The 19,407-nt window shown below is 35.3% G+C and overlaps 1 protein-coding gene across 3 annotated transcripts in view; it reads left to right on the forward strand.

The window, feature by feature from the left end:
• Positions 1-19,407, forward strand: part of TCAIM (T cell activation inhibitor, mitochondrial) — a 48,923-nt gene that overhangs the window by 10,911 nt on the left and 18,605 nt on the right. For 2 of the 3 annotated variants that reach the window (XM_032861387.1, XM_032861386.1), the window contains exons 2-5: positions 1,373-1,445; positions 5,913-6,048; positions 10,283-10,436; positions 15,000-15,252. In XM_032861387.1, the coding sequence (XP_032717278.1) occupies positions 1,417-1,445; positions 5,913-6,048; positions 10,283-10,436; positions 15,000-15,252 (572 nt within the window). In that variant the 5' untranslated portion in view covers positions 1,373-1,416. Of the gene's footprint in view, positions 1-1,282; positions 1,446-5,912; positions 6,049-10,282; positions 10,437-14,999; positions 15,253-19,407 lie in introns of those variants that run through there. The other variant, XR_004383104.1, reaches the window with a different exon arrangement.

The following is a 19,407-nucleotide window of genomic DNA, read 5'->3' on the forward strand; positions in this document are numbered from 1 at the left end:
GCATGTTTAGTTTTGTAAGAAACTGCCCTACTGTCCTGGCATTCCTGCCAGCAGTGAGTAAGAGTTCCTGTTGTTCCACAGTCTCATCAGCATTTGGGGTTGCCAGTGTTCTGGATTTCGGCCATTCTAATAGATGTGTAGTAGTGTTTCATTGTTTTAATTTGCAGTTCGCTAATGATATATCATGTTGAACATCTTTTCATATGATTATTTGTCATCTGTATATCTTAGTTTATAAGGTATCTGTTCAGGTCTTTGGTTCGTTGTTTTTTTTTTTTCTTTGTTCAAAAACCTTGTTTACTATAAAGACAAAACACCAAAATAGGTATAAATAATATAAAATTGGTTCAGTTGGGTAAAATTTTTAGTTAAAATATCTTGATATATTTAAAATAACAAAGGACGCATTTAATTTGGCCCTTTCTTGAATCAGGTTGTTCATTTTCTTGTTGAATTTTAAAAAAAAATTTGTGTGTATTTTGGATAACAGCCCTTCTTCAGTAATGTGTATTTTTTGCAAATATTTCCTCTCAGTGTGTGGTTTGTCTTCTCATTGTCTTTTGCAGAGCACAAGATTTTAATTTTAATGAAGTTCACTTTATCATTTCTTTTTTTCACAGATCATGCCTTTGGTCTTGAATCTAAAAAGGCATCAACATACCCAAAGTCATCTAGGTTTTTTCAAGTGTTATCTTCTAGAAGTTTTATAGTTTTGTGATTTACATTTAAGTCTGTGATCGATTTTGAGTTAATTTTTGTGAAGGGTATAAGTCTATGACTACATTAATTTATTTGCATGTCAATGTCTAGTTGTTCTAGTACCATTTGTTGAAAAGACTATCTTTGCTCTAAAGATCAGTTGACTGTACTTATGTGGATCTATTTCTGGGTTGTCTGTTCCATTCCATTGATCTGTTTGTTCTTGTACCAGTACCACAGAGTTGATTGTTATAGCTTGATAGTAAGTCTTAAAGTCAGGTAATGTCATTCTTCCAACTTTGTTCTTCTTCAATATTGAGTTGGCTGTTCTTAGTCTTTTACCTGAGTTAGATAGTATCCATAAAATAACTTTTTGGAGTTTTTATTGGGATTGCACAGAATCTATAGATCCAATCTATTGTCCTATAGATTAAATTGGAAAGTACTTCTTGACAATATTGAGTCTTCCTATCCATGGACATGGGATATCTCTCAATTTATTTAATTCTTTCATTTCATTCTTCATTTTTGTAGTTTTACTCATTTAGATTTTGTGCATATTTTGTTAGATTTATAGGTAAACATTTCATTTTTGGGGATTTGCTAATATAAATGGAAATTTTTTAATTCAAATTCCACTTGTTCATCACTTGTATCTGCTTAACTTTTTAAGTGATTAATGGATGCCTGGGAATTGATGTTCATATACATTCAGAAATGTTTTGCCACCTGAGACCTGTGAGAAGGTAAGCTTTGTGGCCCATTGTGTAATTAGTATGGGGAGGGATTCTGTTATGTATTTGACTAATTTTAATTTATTATTATTTTTCAAATTCTAAAATTATATTATGGTAGTGGAGGGCAAGAACAAGAAAAGAAAAAGAAAATTCATGTGACCATCCAGGTCCACCAAGAGTTCATTCAGGGCAGCAGGTGAATAGAATACCATCTTCCAGAATAGTTCAGTGTGAAAACATTAAGAGGAAAAAAGGTAAAGTTTGTCCTTAGCACAGTTTCTGTTATGTTGCCCTCAAGTCTATTGCTATTGTGTAGAAAACCACTTTACATTTAAATTGTATAGTAAGGTCATTTGACTACTGTATTTGCTATTTATGATAATCTAAATCCTACTTCAAGAAAGGATTTAAGGAGTTCAGCTATAAAATTTGATTGGCATTTTATAATAGGCATATATAGGATAATTGCAGGAGCCCTGTAGAGAAAAAGATTATTGTGTTAAAAAGCAGAACTGATTAAACAATTACTCAGACGTCAAATTTAGTTCTGGCTTCTTGGTAGCCAAGCCAAAAAAGGGAAAAGTCGAGTGCATTTGGCTCCAAATATGTAACTAAATAAAACATTACATAAAAATGATATGTGAAGTTTTAACCTTCTAAAATATATTTGGCAAAATATAAAATAACTATCCTGTTCAAGTAAATAGTCACTGACAAAAGGGAGTTATTTTGGGGAAACAGAGTTTTTCCACCAACTTGTATATGACAAGGATTCTCAAAGAAAGGGAGACTTTCTCTGATTGAATTTATGACACAGTTCTTAGGACATGGAGGGAAGAGGGGGAGAGGCAGGGAAACAAAGAATCTGAGATAGAGTGCGCCCTGAAAAACTGTTCTGCAGTTGTGTAGACCTTCTTCATGTTGTGATATCCTAATACTGTTCAACCACAGAAAACCAGGCTAATGTATTGTTATTTTCATTCTCTAATATGAGGAGAGCTCATTGGAGCCTGGAGGAATGCTTGCCTCCTCACTCTGTGTCATTGACAAGCAGTGAATAGTAGTGGTTGCATAATAGAGCCATGCTTCCAGCTTGTTTTATTCTAGCCTTCAGAAAACTGTATTTTAATTGTAATGCATAAAATACCAGTTTCATAACAATAGTTACCCTTGGCACACACAGTATCCAGTGATATTTTCTGTTGCATGTCTTCTCTTTTTTTAATGTTAGTCATGGCCCCATAAGCTTATTTTATAGCACTGTGGATCATGAAAACTAATTGCAGTGCAAATTCTTAGTTGTTAATTAGAAATCAAGTCATATGCTTTAAGTATGAAATAGATACCAGTAGTGACCTTCTGTTACTTTAGTCTGTAAATTCCCTATCTCCTAAAGTGTTAATGGCTCTCCTTTTGATTTAACTCAAGGCAATTTTGCTCTAATCAGTAGGATAACTTTCTTTTTTTTTTTTTTTAAATCCATGTGAGTTAACAAATTTCTTCTTTACGTAGTCTGTGTTCTACAAAAACTAGAAGTAAATTGTGCATGTATTTTTAAATGTACTTGAGATACTTATATTTAAATCCTCTAGTGTAAAAGTCAGCAAGGTATAGTCCATGGTCAGATGGCCCCACTGCCTGTTTATTTAAGTACAGTTTTGTTTGACCACAGCCACACTCATTCATGTGCTTTATTGTGGCTGCTTTCCCACTACAGCAGCAAAGTAGAATAGTTGTAACACAGGCCATGGGGCCCACAAAGCCTAAAATGTTGACTCTATGACCCTTTTTTAGAAAAAGTTTGCTGATCCCTTTTCTAGTGATTCGTCTTTCAAAAAATTTAATCCTTTCCTAATGTTTTATAAATCCAGATTTCCATGTGCTAAATTTGCTCAATTTCAAGTAACATAATATTGCTTTTGATATAATTTTCCTTGATTCTGTTAAGTTTCCTTTCATTAAATACCTACTAGACATTCATTTAACCTACATTAACAATAATATTTGTGCCATACCCTCCGCTGTGCAGCTATAAGGTACCCGCTGAGTTCTCTTGTCTCTGCGGTTCAGTGGATTTGCCTCAAAGCCCCACTTTACCAGCTGTCAGTGCCCAAGCAGAGCAGGAACATGAAGTCAGGTTCATTCTAGCAAGACATGGGACTCTGCCAGTGGGTGCCTTTGGTCCAACTCCTCATTGGCCTGGCTGACCCTTCTTGGAACTTGTGCTGCAGTCCAAGACTTCCTACCCAGTCCTCCGTCCCTCTCAGACCTACATTGTGGTCTGAAAGATCTCCCCATCTTCTCCCTTTCCCGGTTCTCTACACATCTAAGTGTGTCTTGACCTCTGCTTTTCAGCGGTTGCCAACCAACATAGCCAACCTCAGCTTGTATGTGTAATATGGTTACTGCCTTCAAGGGCCCATGGTAGCTGATGTGTATGGGTGGATAGAGGAAGAGAGAAACAAATGGAAACATCATTTATACTTTATGGTATTGTTGCAAATATGGTGGGTAAGCAGTTTCTGTTTTTAGGGTTTAGAAGAGGGAAAGAACTATAGTGAGGATACAAAAGGGAAGATTGTGGGGGAAGTGGGCACCTTGTCTCCTGGTGTATAGTACTTACACAGTAATTGTTCAGTGAGTGGGAACAGCTTGGGTAGGTGGGACGGGGGCACTGGGAGCATGTTTAGGGCTGAGAAATCATGCAGAAATGAAGGAGGAATGAGAAAGATTACTTTGGCCCAAAGTTGTCTAAGAATGGTAGGAAATCACTGTAGAAAGACAGATTGGAAATGATTACAGAGGATTGGAAATACCAGACTAAGAAGTGGATTTTATTCGCAGGAGTTGAAACACCAGCAAAGGTGTTATAGTAGGGAATACTGTGGTAGTGGGATTTTAGGAAAATTAACCTGTATAGAAAATTGGAAAAGACACTAGGGGGTAGATGAATTGTACAGTTTAAACTTTTTGGTGTTAGTGGGCGGCAGAGAAATGGAAAGAAGGAATGGTTTCCGGGGACATTGTAAAGTGAGAAGAAACAACCAATTTCCAGAGTACCCAAAATTGAGCAGTGGTACTGGCTGTGGATTTGTACTCTGGCAACACAGAGAAAAGGGGTACCGCAGTGACAGAAATAAGGAAGATAATCTTGGGTTGAACTGCTTCCTTGCTTTCTGTACCCAGGCTGAGATTAGAAGAAAAACAGTGACCTCTACTCCTTTTATTAGACACATAAAATTTGAGAGGCTGGCAGGATAGCTTAAGTGTCTGTGAGACATTTGGGAATGAGAAATGAAGCTCAAACGGGGAATCAGTGGAGCTGTCACTGTTTGCTTACATGGCCTGATATTGAGGCCATCAGTACTTGGCTTATTGCTTACTTTATTGTTTAGACTCCTGTTTGAATATGTGCCCCCCAAAAAAAGGAAAAAAAGAGGTAATCTGAAAATATGGCTGGTCTCCAGATTGCCAAAAAATCTCTGTAAATGATCCTGTAATCTCTATCATTTTAAAAATATAATAGCCTTCCATTCACTCAATAATGTTTGAGACACACTTCTACTCAGTATTGTATGAGGTCATATATGAGACAAAAGGGTGCCTCATATTTAGACTTCTTTATAGACTGTTATAGAATGGAAAAGGTAAAATTATAATGTTCAAAAATAGATGTCACAGAAGTGCTTCCCAAAAATTGCAAATAATTTCATCTGGATTTAAAACTGTACTTTAAAAAATACTCCTAGGTATGTTTTGCCAAAATTTAAGAATGAGAGTGTCGAGTTACCCAACTAGGATAATTTTAGCATGCCAGCTATGAGGAGGTAAACTAAGGGGCATCTTGTATTTCTTTTTAAGCATTGTACTCAAAATATTTTTCACTAGAAAAAAAGATTACACTATGGATATTGAGGGTTTTTTTCTCTGAAGAAAAAAATGATACAGGAAATTGTCACCATCTGCAATAAAGCCACTTAACATTTCAAAGTAGTGTTTGAGGGGAAATTTTATTATTATTAATTAATATTATTTTCTCATATTGCATCAGAGGAATTTATAACCACTGTTTTTAGAAACCATGTGGCACTCTCTGCTTGTTAAAACTCTAATATATTTCTTATTTATTTGTTAAATTCTTTTTAATTGAAGTATAATTGACATACAGTGCCCTATTAGTTTCAAGTATACATCATAATGATTCAATATTTTTATACATTATTAACAGATATCCATGATAAGTTTAGTTACCATCTGTCACCATACAAAGTTTTTACAATATTATGGAGTGTATTCCCTATGCTATACATATATCCCCACAACTTAACCACAGTTTTTATTTCTGTCTTGTTTCTATGGTAGTTTCCATATGTAATAATTTTAATGTTATTGTCACTTTATATATCAGGGATCTGTGTGTGTGTCTGTGTGTGTGTCAGTGCCTTGGTGAATAATAAATCCACATCTTTTTAAAAGGTTATGTCTAGAGAAGATATTTCCACACTGGTTTCTTTCCTCAAGAACTTTATCAGGAGCTGAAGCCGTCAATGCCTTGAGGCCATTCTACTTTGCAGTACATCCAGATTTCTTTGGACAGCACCCCAGAGAAAGGGTAAACATTTATTTATTTATTTAACCTTTAGTCCCCATTTCATAACTTGAAGTTTTGCTAATTTTTGACACAATATAATACACTGTTGTACAAATTTGGATTGTTCTGTTATAGTAATAAAGTTAGTGTTTTGACTTGCTTTGAAAATATACATATTGAAAATTGAAAATCTGATTATTGATGTTTTATGAAATCTGAGAGAATGGAAAATCCATACATTGGGCTCTGCTCCCAGTTCCTGGCACAGAGCTCCTGATACTCTTGTAACTGCCTAAGTGAGAAGAGCACTAGAAGCATCTCTTGTTCTGCTCTTTGGTCTTTGGCCCCATCCCTGACACCTGACTCCTAAAGGCCTTGTAAATCCCTATATGATAGGAGCACCAGGAGCACCTTTTGTTCCAGTGTGGTGACCCTGGGTGGCTCGTACATGGGAGCTGGTCACCAGAAGGACCAAGGCATGATTAGAAGCTTGGAATTTTCAGCCCCAACCGTCAACCTCCAGAGAGGAGAAAAGGGCTGGAAATAGACATAATAATTGGTCATGCCTACATGAGGATCATGCCTACATGAGGAATAAAATTCCAGTAGTATGGGGTTCAGACAGCTTCCAGGTGGGCAAACATATCTACCCTGGAGGGTAGTACTCCCAAACTCCATGGAGACAAAAGCTTCTGCACTTGGGACCCTGTGTCTCTCTTCAGCTGATTGTTTATCTGTGTCCTTTATTATATCATGTAATATGGTAAACATGAGTTTTTCACTGAGTTCTGTGAGCTGCTCTAGTGAATTAATAGAATCTAACGAGGGGGTTGCTGCAAATTGCTGGTTGGTCAAAAACACAAGTGATAACAGGTGTGACAGACATCTGAAGTGTGTATATGGGGGTGTGGCGGCAGAGGGAGAGGACGGTCTTGGGGAACTGAGCCCTTAACTTGTGGGATCTGATGCTGTCTCTGGATATATAATGTCAGAATTGAGTTAAATTGTAGGACTTCCAACTGGTGTCAAAGAGAATTGCTTATTGTGGGGGAAAACCTCCACTCATTTGGTGACCAAACATGTCGGAAGTCATGTTTTTTGTGTGTCAAGTATTTTGTGTGAATATACAGAAGGCACACAGGAGATAGACTGGGTTTTTTCCCTATATATGAAGGCTGTCATTTTTTATGAGGGCAATAAAGCTATCATGGAGAGTCTTTTTACTATTAGTATTAGTAATACTAAGTAATACTTAGTATTACTAAGTATTAGTAATGTTTTCTGAACCAGTGTTTGGAGTAAAATTGAGTGTTTGAAAGAAAATTTCAGGCTTCTGTCACCATGGTCAGTCTGTTTTTTAAGGATGTTTACAAGGAAAGTTTTTCAGTGCCCTAAGTGGTTTTCCCTTCTGTTGCATGCTGCTGGTTCTCTTCCCTACAGCCTCACTTACTGTGTGCTCAAGGAATGCAGATGGAGATGAGAAGTAACTTATAATAAACTTAGTGAGGATGGTCAATATTATTTCATTTGTTCTCTTTATTTTCTTTAACATTAACACCTGGTTTAATGTTAAAAGGAATTTAGAACTCTTAAAAATTTAGAACATTTTTATATAGTTTTTTTCTACTTGCAGTGGAAAAAAATTTAATTAGTAAAATGAATCAACAGAAAAATATCCATTACTTTGAGGATGTTAATTATTTAAAGTTTTTAAACCCAACATATGTGGAAAAATTATGCCTAGTCGTAGGTGAATGTTTTCCCTCCTCTACCAGTGTATCTTTTGTTTTTTTATTAAAACTACTGTGTGCTCCAAAAGGTGAGCTCAGCAGGCATGTGTTACTTAAACTCTACATTCCAAAGAAATGCCTGGCTTTGGTATTCGCCCTTGACTGCCTCCTGGGAGAGAAGCTCTGAGCCCTTAGAATATCCTGCCTGATGGGAATCTTTTGTATGTGTGAGCTATCAGGCCATGCCAGATATTTTACGCTAAAAATGTGATTTTTTTTTTTGGTGAATGCCTGTTTTCATATGTTGGGGTCCCTCTGGGTGTGCTGGAGACTATTTGAACAGCTAAGGTCAGTCACAAGGCCACTACATGCCTGCTTGATTGAGCCCAGTAAAATGCTGGACACCAGGGCTTGAATGAGCTTCCTTAGTTGGCAACACTTTTCATGCATTGTCACACATTGTTCCTGGGGAATTAAGTGCTAGCTCTACAAATCCACTGGGAGAGAACAACTAGAACCTTGAAACTGGCCTCTTCTGGACTCTATTCTACATGCCTTTTCCTGATTTTAATCTGTATCCCTTTGCTGATTTTAATCTCTATCCTTTTGCTGTAATAAACCATAACTGTGAGTGTAACAATTTTTCTGATTTCTGTAAATCCCCCTATCAAATTGAACCTGAGAGTGGTCATGGAGAGCTTTAACACAATATGGCTAAAATGTAATTATCCTAGTAAATTAATATAGCTGACCCTTGAATAGTGCAGGGGTTGGGACACTAACCCCCTGCACATTTGAAGATCTGTATATAACCTTTGACTTCTCCCAGAACTTAAATACTAATAGCCTACTATTGACCAGAAGTCTTACCAACAATATAGTTAACACATATTCTGCGTGATATGTGTATTGTATTCTATATTCTTACAGTAAAATAAGGTAGAGAATATAAAATGTTATTAAGAAATCATAATGAATAAAAAAAAAATCCATGTATAAGTGGTCCCATGAAGTTCAAACCCATGTTGTTGAAGAGTCAGCTATATTTTCATTTACTCTTTTGACTTGTATTTGAGTGCCTACTTTGTTTGGTTTGGTTTCTGGGTTTTTCCTGGGGGGTCAGTCACGTAGATGTGGTTTGTCCTTTCCTTTCTTGTTTAAGTGTCACATTCATGAGGCTTTCCCAGATTGCCCTATGTGAAACTGTCACCCTGCCTTCTTTCCCAGCACTCTCTGTTCCCATATCCTGTGGTACTGTTTCTGTTTACCTGCCATATTAGACATACTGTCACCAAAATGCAAGCTCTGGGAAGGCAGTTCACCCTTCCTGGCCCCTCATGTTCACTCAGTACAGTCTTCTCTGCATTTGTATGGAACACCCTTGTCTCTTTTCTAGAAAAACAGACTGAAAGTGCTATCTAAGCAGCAACAGAATAGGGTCTCAAAGTGAAGCACAGCTACTCTTAATCCTCTTCATTTTAACTCAGTTTTAAAATACAGAAAACATTTCTAGGTTTCAAAAATCAAAACTAAATACAAAGTTTACTCAGAAGTCTCACTCCTATCCCCATTTCTTTTACCCCATTCGTATAACTTCTGGAGATAACCATTTTTATTGGTTTCTGGGTGGTTCTGCATATTTCTTTTTGGTAAACATAGAAACTTGTAGCAAAACAGAATTACAAAGATTTAGTCTTAACACTAGCAGGAAAGGTACCTCAGCAGCCCACTGAACTATGGTAGCTAAGAACAGCATATTACAATCAGTTAAACAGACAAAAATAAACTGATTGTTCCTAATTTCAGATCATACAGTGTATCTGAAAAGAAACCTACAGTGATAGGAAACATGGTTACTATTCATGCCATTCTCTAGAGCTATTCCTTCACTAAAGGATGTTTCTTCTTTTCACTTAACAACCTTGGAAATAACTCCATGTCAGTTCCTAGATATCTATATCACATTCTTTTTTCCCCTTTGTTTTTGGTTGTATAGTATTCCATTGAATGAATGTACCATAATTCAACCAGTCTCAGGATGGTCATTTTAAGAGCTCTTTATAGAGAGAAATGACTTGCAGATATTTTCTGTCAGTAGCTTATTTGTCAGTAAACTGCTTATTGTGTGTGTGTATGTGTGGTTTTTTGTGTGCTTTTTTTTTCTTTTTTTAGTTTTTAGTTTCTTTATGTAAGTGGACTTATCAATCACATATTATCAATCATGTATTAGAGATATTTAATATAGTTAGGCTTTTTCCACACCAAAGTTATAAAAGAGTTCAACATGTTTTCTTCTAGTACTTAGTTACTTTTTTTCACATCTTAGCCATAAAGAGTTTGTTCTGTTACATGTTGTAAGAATGTGGATCAAATTTTATTCTTCATCGAAGAGCTATGAGATCCCAACATTTTTAATACTAAATTATTTAGTACCCTCAATAACGTGTTTAAAGTTCAGGATATAAATTCTGTTGTTTCTTGTTCTGTTTTGTATGTAAATGCTCCTTGGTATTTTTTTTTTCCAGGAAGTCAATGAAAATTCTCTTAAGAGATTAAGTGTCTACTTAGAAAACCTCCAGAAACCAGGCTTCAGGTCTTTGAAACCAACTCAGCTTACATTTTATGTAAGAGAAACAGAGCAAAATTCCTCTGAAGGCCAGGAACCCTTTAGCACTTCCGGTATGTTTTCTTATTTCTAGTGTTTCCCTTGCAAGCTATGTGATAAATATGTTTATTAAGTCTGCTGTTGCCAGAATACCTTTGGATTGAAGCCTTGGCCATAAGTAAATAAATAAATAAATAAATAAGTATGTATGTGTGTGTATATATATGTGTGTATGTATGTATATAAAATTTGATTGTTTTCTCAGAATTAGATTCTGTTCCTGGCTACCTGTGTTTGAAAAAGCCATTTTTTTGAGTTTAAACTTTTTGTCTGTAAAACTGAATGTTCCTGTTTGTTCACCTCCTATTTCATATTTTAAGTGTTAACCATGTATATAACAATTTACGTTTTTTAAAAAGTACAGCCTATATAACCTTATTTAGCCATCAAAGTACCCCATGAAGTAGGTAGTATTTGCCCAAGTAAATTATATGCAGGGATTTTTCCCAGGACTGGAGATGGAATGTGGGTCTTGAACCCAGCCAGGCCTTTCAACTCCAGCTGTAGGCTCTTTTTAGTCAGTCTTAATAGATAGCCTTCTTTTTGGCCCTTTGTTACTGTTTTAGCCCTGATCCAAAAATATTTAAAATTAAGGGTAGATAGGTAGATACAGGTCTATCATTTCTCTAAATATCTAAATAAAGGGATCATCCTTTTGGTGATCCTTGAGGAAATGACTTTATTTTTAGAATGAACTTTAAAATAATTTAAAGGTTTACCAAGAGCTTTCTCTGAGTTAAGATTAAAACAAGTACAAAATGCGCTATAATTTTTTTCTGAAGCAAACTGTTAGACAACTCAAAATCTGATAGGTTTTTGGAACCTAGAATCTATTTCTAGCTCTGCCAGTGACTAGCTGTGAGAGCTTAACTTCTGGTTCTTCATTATTAAAATGAGAAAGTTTAAGTACTAAAGCATGGAAGAGGTTAAGTACTGTGTTAAGTACTGAAGCACTCACAGTGAAGACCCCTGCCTATACTTCGGGCTCACAGGGCTCTTGGGTACTTACATGGAGTAAGGAAGAGCTTGATCTAAAAAGTACTAAAACAGGATCTTTATGTTGAAAACAACTTCCCACCCAGTCTCTCTAGGAATGAGCATTTGATAATACATTTTCTCTGTTTTCTTACTCTCTCATGTTTGTATGTGGGAGTTCAGGAATCAGAAATTCCTTTCCTTAACTGTTCTCCATCTACCTCTGATTTGGGAGTTTTATTAAAAATAGACACTATTCTCATTATCCAAGACAAAAAGTCAACCCATAGCCCTGTTGTGAAGGAACTGCTCTACTGAAGAATGCTTAAATGATAGTAGTAATAATAAGTAATTATGTTTATCACTCTAAATGACATAATTCTATGTGAAATTGTAAACAATAACAAATATGCTGTGTAAGACCAAATATTCATAAATACTCTTTAATAAATACACAGTCAAGATTAGGCCATGAATTGAAAAATATCATATACTTAGGCATAGTGGTCTACTTAGATCTCATGATTTCTCTCTCCATAACAGATGGAATGTATGAGAGCAAATTACATCCTTTACAGTTTTTAAAACAAGAATGTTATCACCAGTCTATTTTTATTTGTCTGTATTTGGGAGAGTCAGGCTCATTTCTAGTAGCTACAGTTGCCACTTTCACGACCACCATCTATTGGGTTTGTCTTGAATGTTGACTACATGTGGAGTTAAAGAATAAACCAGGTCTATTTGTTAGGGAAGGAGCAAACAGAGGGTAACTCAGAAACTTAAGAAGTTTCACACAGCAAATTAAGGACAGAGCTGGTACTAGAACAAATGTCTCCTTAATCCTAGTCTAAGGTGATTTATATGCTACATCATCTATCCTTCCTTAAAAATATTGTTAGTAATCATTTTTACCTTTGCCTGTATGACAGAGATTGGCACTCTGACAAGTATTTAATGTCGTTAACCTCTTGATCTGATTATAAAATTAAGATCATTCCTAATTCAGATGGCAATAAGGTAAAATGGTTACTACTGATTTTCATTACTAAAATTAAAGGCTTAAATCACTTCTTCACTTTTGATGGCCTATGAGAAAATAAACTTGCTTCAAATAAGTAGAAGATTCACTGGGAGCTTTCTGTGATTAATACTAAAATAAGTAACTGTAGGCAGCTGTGATTGAATAAAGACAGAAATCCTCTACTTTCATTAATGGTAAACTTTGAGATATTCATTAAACAAAAATGGATTATAGAAAAAAATGAATTCAAAGTGGGAGATAATACAGCATATATGACAAAAAGATAATGTATAAAGAGCTCTTAGAAACCAAAAGGAAAACACAAAGTAGCTCCATTACAAAAATGGGCAAAGACAATGGCAAGACAGTTCAGGAAACAATATATACAAATAGCCAAAAAAATTAAAATGTTTAGCTTTAGTAATCAAATCCAAACTAAACTAATGATGTACTGTTTTCCAATAAAGCATATGCACATTCCTTAGCCCTTACATTCAATTAAGTAATTAATGGGATTGATAAGGTAGAAACAGATTTATCCTTGACTGAGCTCTTCCTACCCTCAAACACAGGAATTAGGACTTTACTTTCTTCTTTCACCAACTAGAACAACTCCCCTACTAGTATTTCTCACTTTACCATAAAATGATTCAAGGAATTCAGCTAAAAAAAGCTTTCTTAGTTTGCATGTTCTAGATTCCTTAACTCTGTGTGGCAAGCAGAATATGTATCTCCTGAGAATGATTTAAATTGTGAAATCTGTCATCAGTGCCAAAGATAAGGAAATACATTTCAGGGACGCCTGGGTTGGCTCAGTGGGTTAAAGCCTCTGCCTTCAGTTCATGTCATGATCCCAGGGTCCTGAGATCGAGCCCCACATCGGGTTCTCTGCTCAGCGGGGAGCCTGCCTCCCCCACCCCCTGCCTGCCTCTCTGTCTACTTGTGATCTCTGTCCGTCAAATAAATAAATAAAATCTTAAAAAAAAAAGGAAAGAAAATACATTTCAGCCTTATATAAAAAGTGAAAAATAAAAGCTTTTATGTCCATCAGTTTCAGAAATGTCAAAGAAATTATGCTTCGTTTCCTTCATTATGTGGACTGATATATATAACTGCTAATAAAAAATGGATTGATCCATACACACAGACATGGAAGAGTCACCAAGTTTAAGGAACAAAAGCAAGTTCAAAGTAATATGTCTAGAGTGATAGTGTTTATATATTAAAAGGAAACAATCCCAACTGTAGGTGTGTGTTTGTGTAAATGAATAGCATATATTGTATGTAATGAACATACAAAGGCACACAGAAAAGGTCTAGAGCAATCTGAATGTCCAAGAGAACTTTCTGTGATGATATAAATGTTCTGCATTCACACTAATATAGAGGGCACAAGTGCCATGTGACTGTTGAGCACTTGAAATGTTAGCATGACCAGAAACTGAATTTTAATTTTGTTTAATTTGCATTAATTTAATTCTAAACTGCCACATAGGGCTAGTAGCTATCATATGAAATAGTGCAGGTATGTTATAGATGTGACTAATAAATCTATTATATATATTTAAATATATATATTTCTAAATATAAATCTAATAAAGATGTGAGGTTTTATCCTTTTTAAAAGGAGACTTTTATTTTTATTATATGTATCTCTAATTTCACAGTACTTATATGTTATAATTTTCAAAACCAATTAAAAGTACTTTTTAAAAATGAAGAAAGAATCAGCATGCTGTTATGGAGAAAGTACTGGGCTTGGAGCAACTCAGATTTAAGCTCTTGCTCTGCATTCTTCCTATTTCTTCACATATGCAGAGAGATAATAATCACACGGTTGGTGGGGTGTTGAGAAGTTACATAAGTTCAGCTAGAATCATGCCTAACCCCCAGTAATGAAGAGAAAAAAAGGAGAAAACAGTTTCCTGTTGAGGTTGTAACAAGTTAAGATTACTAATCTCAGCCCACTGACTACCCATAATCAAACTAAGATTGTAAAGTGTTAACTTTTAAACAATTAGGGAATTTCACATCCCTTCCAAAAAATGTTGAATTATTAAGTAGTTGTGTGGACAAGTGTGAAGATAATCTCCTGTAATCACAGAGAAAATTCGAGATGGGTTTGTGTCACCCCTGAGATTAGACTCTCTGGCTGCTCCCATCTGAACCACTGTCACAGTACACCCTCCCCATCCCCTCCTCTCCCCCTTTGCCTTAGTGCCAGAAACTGTCTTTCATGGACACTTGCTCATAAGAGAGCTTTTCCATCTCTTAGACTGTCAAGACCAAATTTATGGGCAGCACTGAAAATATTTTGAATCCCCTCCATGGGCTGGAGGTCTCTAGTGCCAAACTAGACAGAGAACTGACTGAGGAATTCATGAAGGTAAAGATACTGCAGTGTAGTTTTGGACAAGGGAAGTAGTTTTCTGTTTACAGATTATTTGCCAGTAGGATAGTTTTTAATCAGTAATCAAATGTTTTTAAAAGATTTTTATTTTATTTTTGTTGTTTGAAAAGGTGTTTTTAAATAAGTGAATAATCATCTGTATTAATTGTTTGGCGGAATTATATTCTCTAGGATTTCGAGCAGTCAAATTTACTTTGCACACCAGAGATCTGCTAAGCACAGTATTATATATTCTCAACTCCTGCAGTTTATCTGTTGAACATATCCAAAGCTTGAATACTAATGTGCATTCCCAGCCTCTCAAGGAGGCTAAAAGGATGTCTGACAGGCCCATCAAGTGGGACAAATCTTATTACTACTTTACTGGATTTAAGGACCCTCATGAAGACCTCGAACAAGTCTCAAGAATGGAAACAACCCTAACGTATGTAAAAGTTCTTATTTTACTAAACTTATTTGTAGTTCATATTTAGAATAAAAGTCTAATCTTCCAAGAAAAGTAATTTCTATCAATATAGTTATCCAGTAACCATTATGAAAAAGATTTCATGTTTCTTAAAGTTGCCCAAGTACTTCCAACTATATTTAATTTGTAGTCTTTTGATACCAAACATGCATACAGGGATTGTTTTAAGTATAAAAAAATTCTGCTCTTCAAGTCACCCCTGGGAAGCAGAGAAAAGATATACACCTAAGACTATAAAAAAAAAAGTTAGTTTTTTTCATGTGTTAAACATTTCCAGTTTGTCCGGATAGCTCAGCAGTAATGTCCTTTAATGTAATAATCCATACATGATAGAAGTGCATGGAGACAACATTTGAAAATATCATGTGGGGGGTTATAAAGTATAAGCTATCAGCTATAAAATAAATTAGTCCTAGCGATATAATAATGTATAGTGTGGGGACTGTGGTTAATAATACTGTATTGTATATTTGGAAGTTGCTGAGAGAAAAGATCTTCTCAGTTTTCATCACAAGAAAAAAATGTGTTACCATGTATGGTGATGGCTGTTTGCTAGACTTACTATGGTGATCATTTTGTAATATATACCAATATTAAATCATTATGTTTTATACATGGAACTAATGTTATATGTCAATTATATCTAAATTTAAAAATATCATCTGGAACATATTGAGAAAGAATAATTTTTAATTATAAAAACCATGTATGAAATATTTCCCTTTTACTTGTCCTGTTTTTAAAGTCATCATTAATGTTTTTTTGAATAAGTCCTTTTTGGACTCCATAAACACCACCCATATTCTGTTCCTATAGTTGTACCTAAAGAGTTCATGGCTTACCAGAGGATTCTCATTTATTATATCATAAATTATCTTTAATTATCTACTGGCAGAACATCTACTTTGTGAACTACCTATACTAACTCAGGAATCCCTGCCCTTGTTATCTAGGTAGATCCCAAATAAAGCTGCAGAGACAAGAAAGTAGTAGTCTAGTACAGAAAGGGAGACAAATGACCTGTCTGAAGGCATGTGTGTACATGTCTATAATGATCTGTCTCTGATCTGTGTATGTGTGTAACTAGGGGATAAATCACCTCCCTAAATATGTGGATTTTAATTGTTCAATTTTTAATTGTTCTAATTCTCTTTGTAAACAAAACCAGAATGAAAATGTGACTTTGGGAATGATAATGACAGACCAGAAGTAATGAAGTAATGAAGATAGAAATTGATGTATAGGGGCACCTGGGTGGCTCAGTTGGTTAAGCCTCTGCCTTCGGTTTGGGTCATGATCTCAGAGTCCTGGGATCGAGCCCTGCATTGGGCTTTCTGCTCAGCGGGGTGTCTGCTTCCCCCCCCCCCCTCTCTCTTGGCCTGCCTCTCTGCCTACTTGTGATCTCTGTCTGTCAAATAAATAAATAAAATCTTAAAAAAAAAAGAAAAGAAATTGATGTGTATAAAAAAAAGGAATAGTCATGATAAGGTAGAAATTGATTATTTTAAAAAATGGTTTAGAAAAACAGAAGAGATGATTGAAGGTAATTACATGCAGAGGCTACAGTGGAAGTTAAGTAGGTTGCTGTGAGTATGAGCAGCTCCAGACCCTTTCGAGCCAGTCTTGACCTTCTCCCAAACACAGATACTGCCCACTTTGAAGGTACCCTACTGAGGACTTACTCAACAGTTTGTTTTAGGTGAGTTTTTCCCAGTAAGGATTCCAAGAGCTTTTATCACAAAAGAATGGTATCTGTATCAATTTCTTGTTTCAATTATTAATTTCTTAAATTTGTAATTATTTTAAAATAATTATAAAATCATCAAATCATTGGAGAGCTTTCAACTCATGAATTGAGTGATGCTGCCTTGTAAGATTTAGGGTACCTGTGACAGCCAAAACTTGTTAGCCACCATGGTCATTTTGGCCATATGCAGTTCATGTTTTTATTTTGATTCTTGTATTGTTTAATTTCATCTTGTATATTTAGGTTGCAGAAGAAGAATCAGAAGGCGCACATAATTATAATGGTCACAAAGAGCATAAAAATGATAATTCTTCAAATTTACATCAAACTGGTCTTTACTGGATTTATAAATTGTATTCACCTGATCAAAAGTTATTCTTGAAAGCATGTTAAGCTTTCCTCTAGGATTTCTAATAATTTCTTCTAATATTTCAAGATACAATTTTTTTTAAAGATTTTATTTATTTATTTGACAGAGATCACAAGTAGGCAGAGAGGGGGAAGCAGGCTCCCTGCTGAGCAGAGAACCCAATGCGGGGCTGGATCCCAGGACCCAGAGATCATGACCTGAGCTGAAGGCGAGGCTTAACCCGCTGAGCTACCCAGGCGTCCCCAAGATACAGTATTTTAAAAAGATAATATAATAGCAGTGTTTTTTAGTGTAAACTGAAATCGTCTCTTACTGTTGTGAAATAAAACCTAGAAATTGTGAAAATAAATCAGTCAGGATTTTCTTTAAAAATAGAAGAATTACCACATTATAAAGCTCCGTTCAATCTGTTTTCATATTACATCTGGTAATTACATTTTTTTTAAAGTGGTAGTTACATTTCAATCCATGTTTAGGACATTCTATGTAATTCTGAATTTCTTGGCAAGCTGTGCTTTATCTTAATTCAAAATCACTTTACTGTATAATCATATAAAATGGATAAAATGAAATTTTTAATACCCCAAGAGTTTTTTTCTGTACTGTAATAGAATTTTGCCAGTCTCAAAAAAATTGGGAAAATCCACTCCATGGACATGTTGTAGGTTTTAATATGTCCATATTTTGGGTATATTCTCTAATTTCTGAATAATATTATAACAAAATGAATTTTAATTTGTGCTTGGAAGGAGCCAGTGGGATCCATTTCTGTCTAAACAAATAATCCCATATGAAATACCTTTCCAAAGGAAAAAACATGTCATGGAACTATAGAAAGGCCATTGAAATGCTATTCTATCATACACTGAAATCCAGTAAATGTCAGACTTCCATTTTTTGCATTTGAATTTTGTTCAAGGAGTTATATTTCACTTTCAGTGTAGAAGTTCTAAATCAATCTTAGTGTTCACAAAATGCCACATTGTACAACTACAACCTTGGAACTATTTCTGTAGAACATTTGGAAATTTTAGTCATGATTTAACTGGTATCATGCATTTATTTATTCTTTCCTTTTCTGTAGGCTAAGTCAGTGTTTTTCACATTGCAAGTATGATGCAACTTAGTGATTTGGGATCAGCAAAGTGGTTTTGCTTTTGATTTTGTCTTTTTTTACATTTTTAAAAATATATGTTTTCAGTAAGTTTAAGTAGTGTTTCTCAAAATACTTGTTTTAGTTATGTAGAAACATATATGTGTGTGCATGTGTGTATATACATGTTCTTACTGTGAAAAAAAATTTCTTTGTATGGATTGCCATCCAAGAAGTTTGAAAAGCTATTTGTGTAAATGCCTTACTTGTTCCACGCAGTTTGAAGCCTAGGAGTTTGAAATTTATGCCATCTTAATTTTATTGTGATTTGGATCATGGCTCTCTTTTTCATCCTTTTAAATCCATGAAAAACTGAACTTTTGGGGAGTTACTGAAATTTTTTTTTTTAAGATTGTATTTATTTGAGAGAGAGCGAGTTAGAGAAAGAGAGACTGGGAACACAAGCAGGGGGAGCAGCAGGCAGAGGGAGAGGGAGAGGGAACAGCAGACTCCCCACTGAGCAGGGAGTCCGACCTGGGGCTTGATCCCTCATGACCTGAGCTGAAAGCAGACACTTAACCAACTGAGCCACCCAGGTGCCCCAGCATTATTGAAATATTTTTATCTAAAAAGAATCATGAACCTAGGAACTAAACTAAATGTCTTCAATTTGCATCTAACTTTATACCTTGTACATGATATTCCTGTATTCATTTTTAAAAAATTTAAAAAAAAAAGATTTTATTTATTTATTTGACACAGAGAGAGAGAGAGAGATCATAAGCAGGCAGAGAAATAGGCAGAGACAGAGAGGGAAGCAGGCTCCCTGCTGAGCAGAGAGCCCGATGCGGGGCTTGATCCCAGGATCCTGAAACCATGACCCAAGCCGGAGACAGAGGCCCA

The sequence above is a fragment of the Lontra canadensis genome, unplaced genomic scaffold (genome assembly GCF_010015895.1).
Source record: "Lontra canadensis isolate GAN:19392208 unplaced genomic scaffold, GSC_riverotter_1.0 scaffold20, whole genome shotgun sequence".
In the NCBI taxonomy this organism is placed as follows: Eukaryota; Metazoa; Chordata; class Mammalia; order Carnivora; family Mustelidae; genus Lontra; species Lontra canadensis.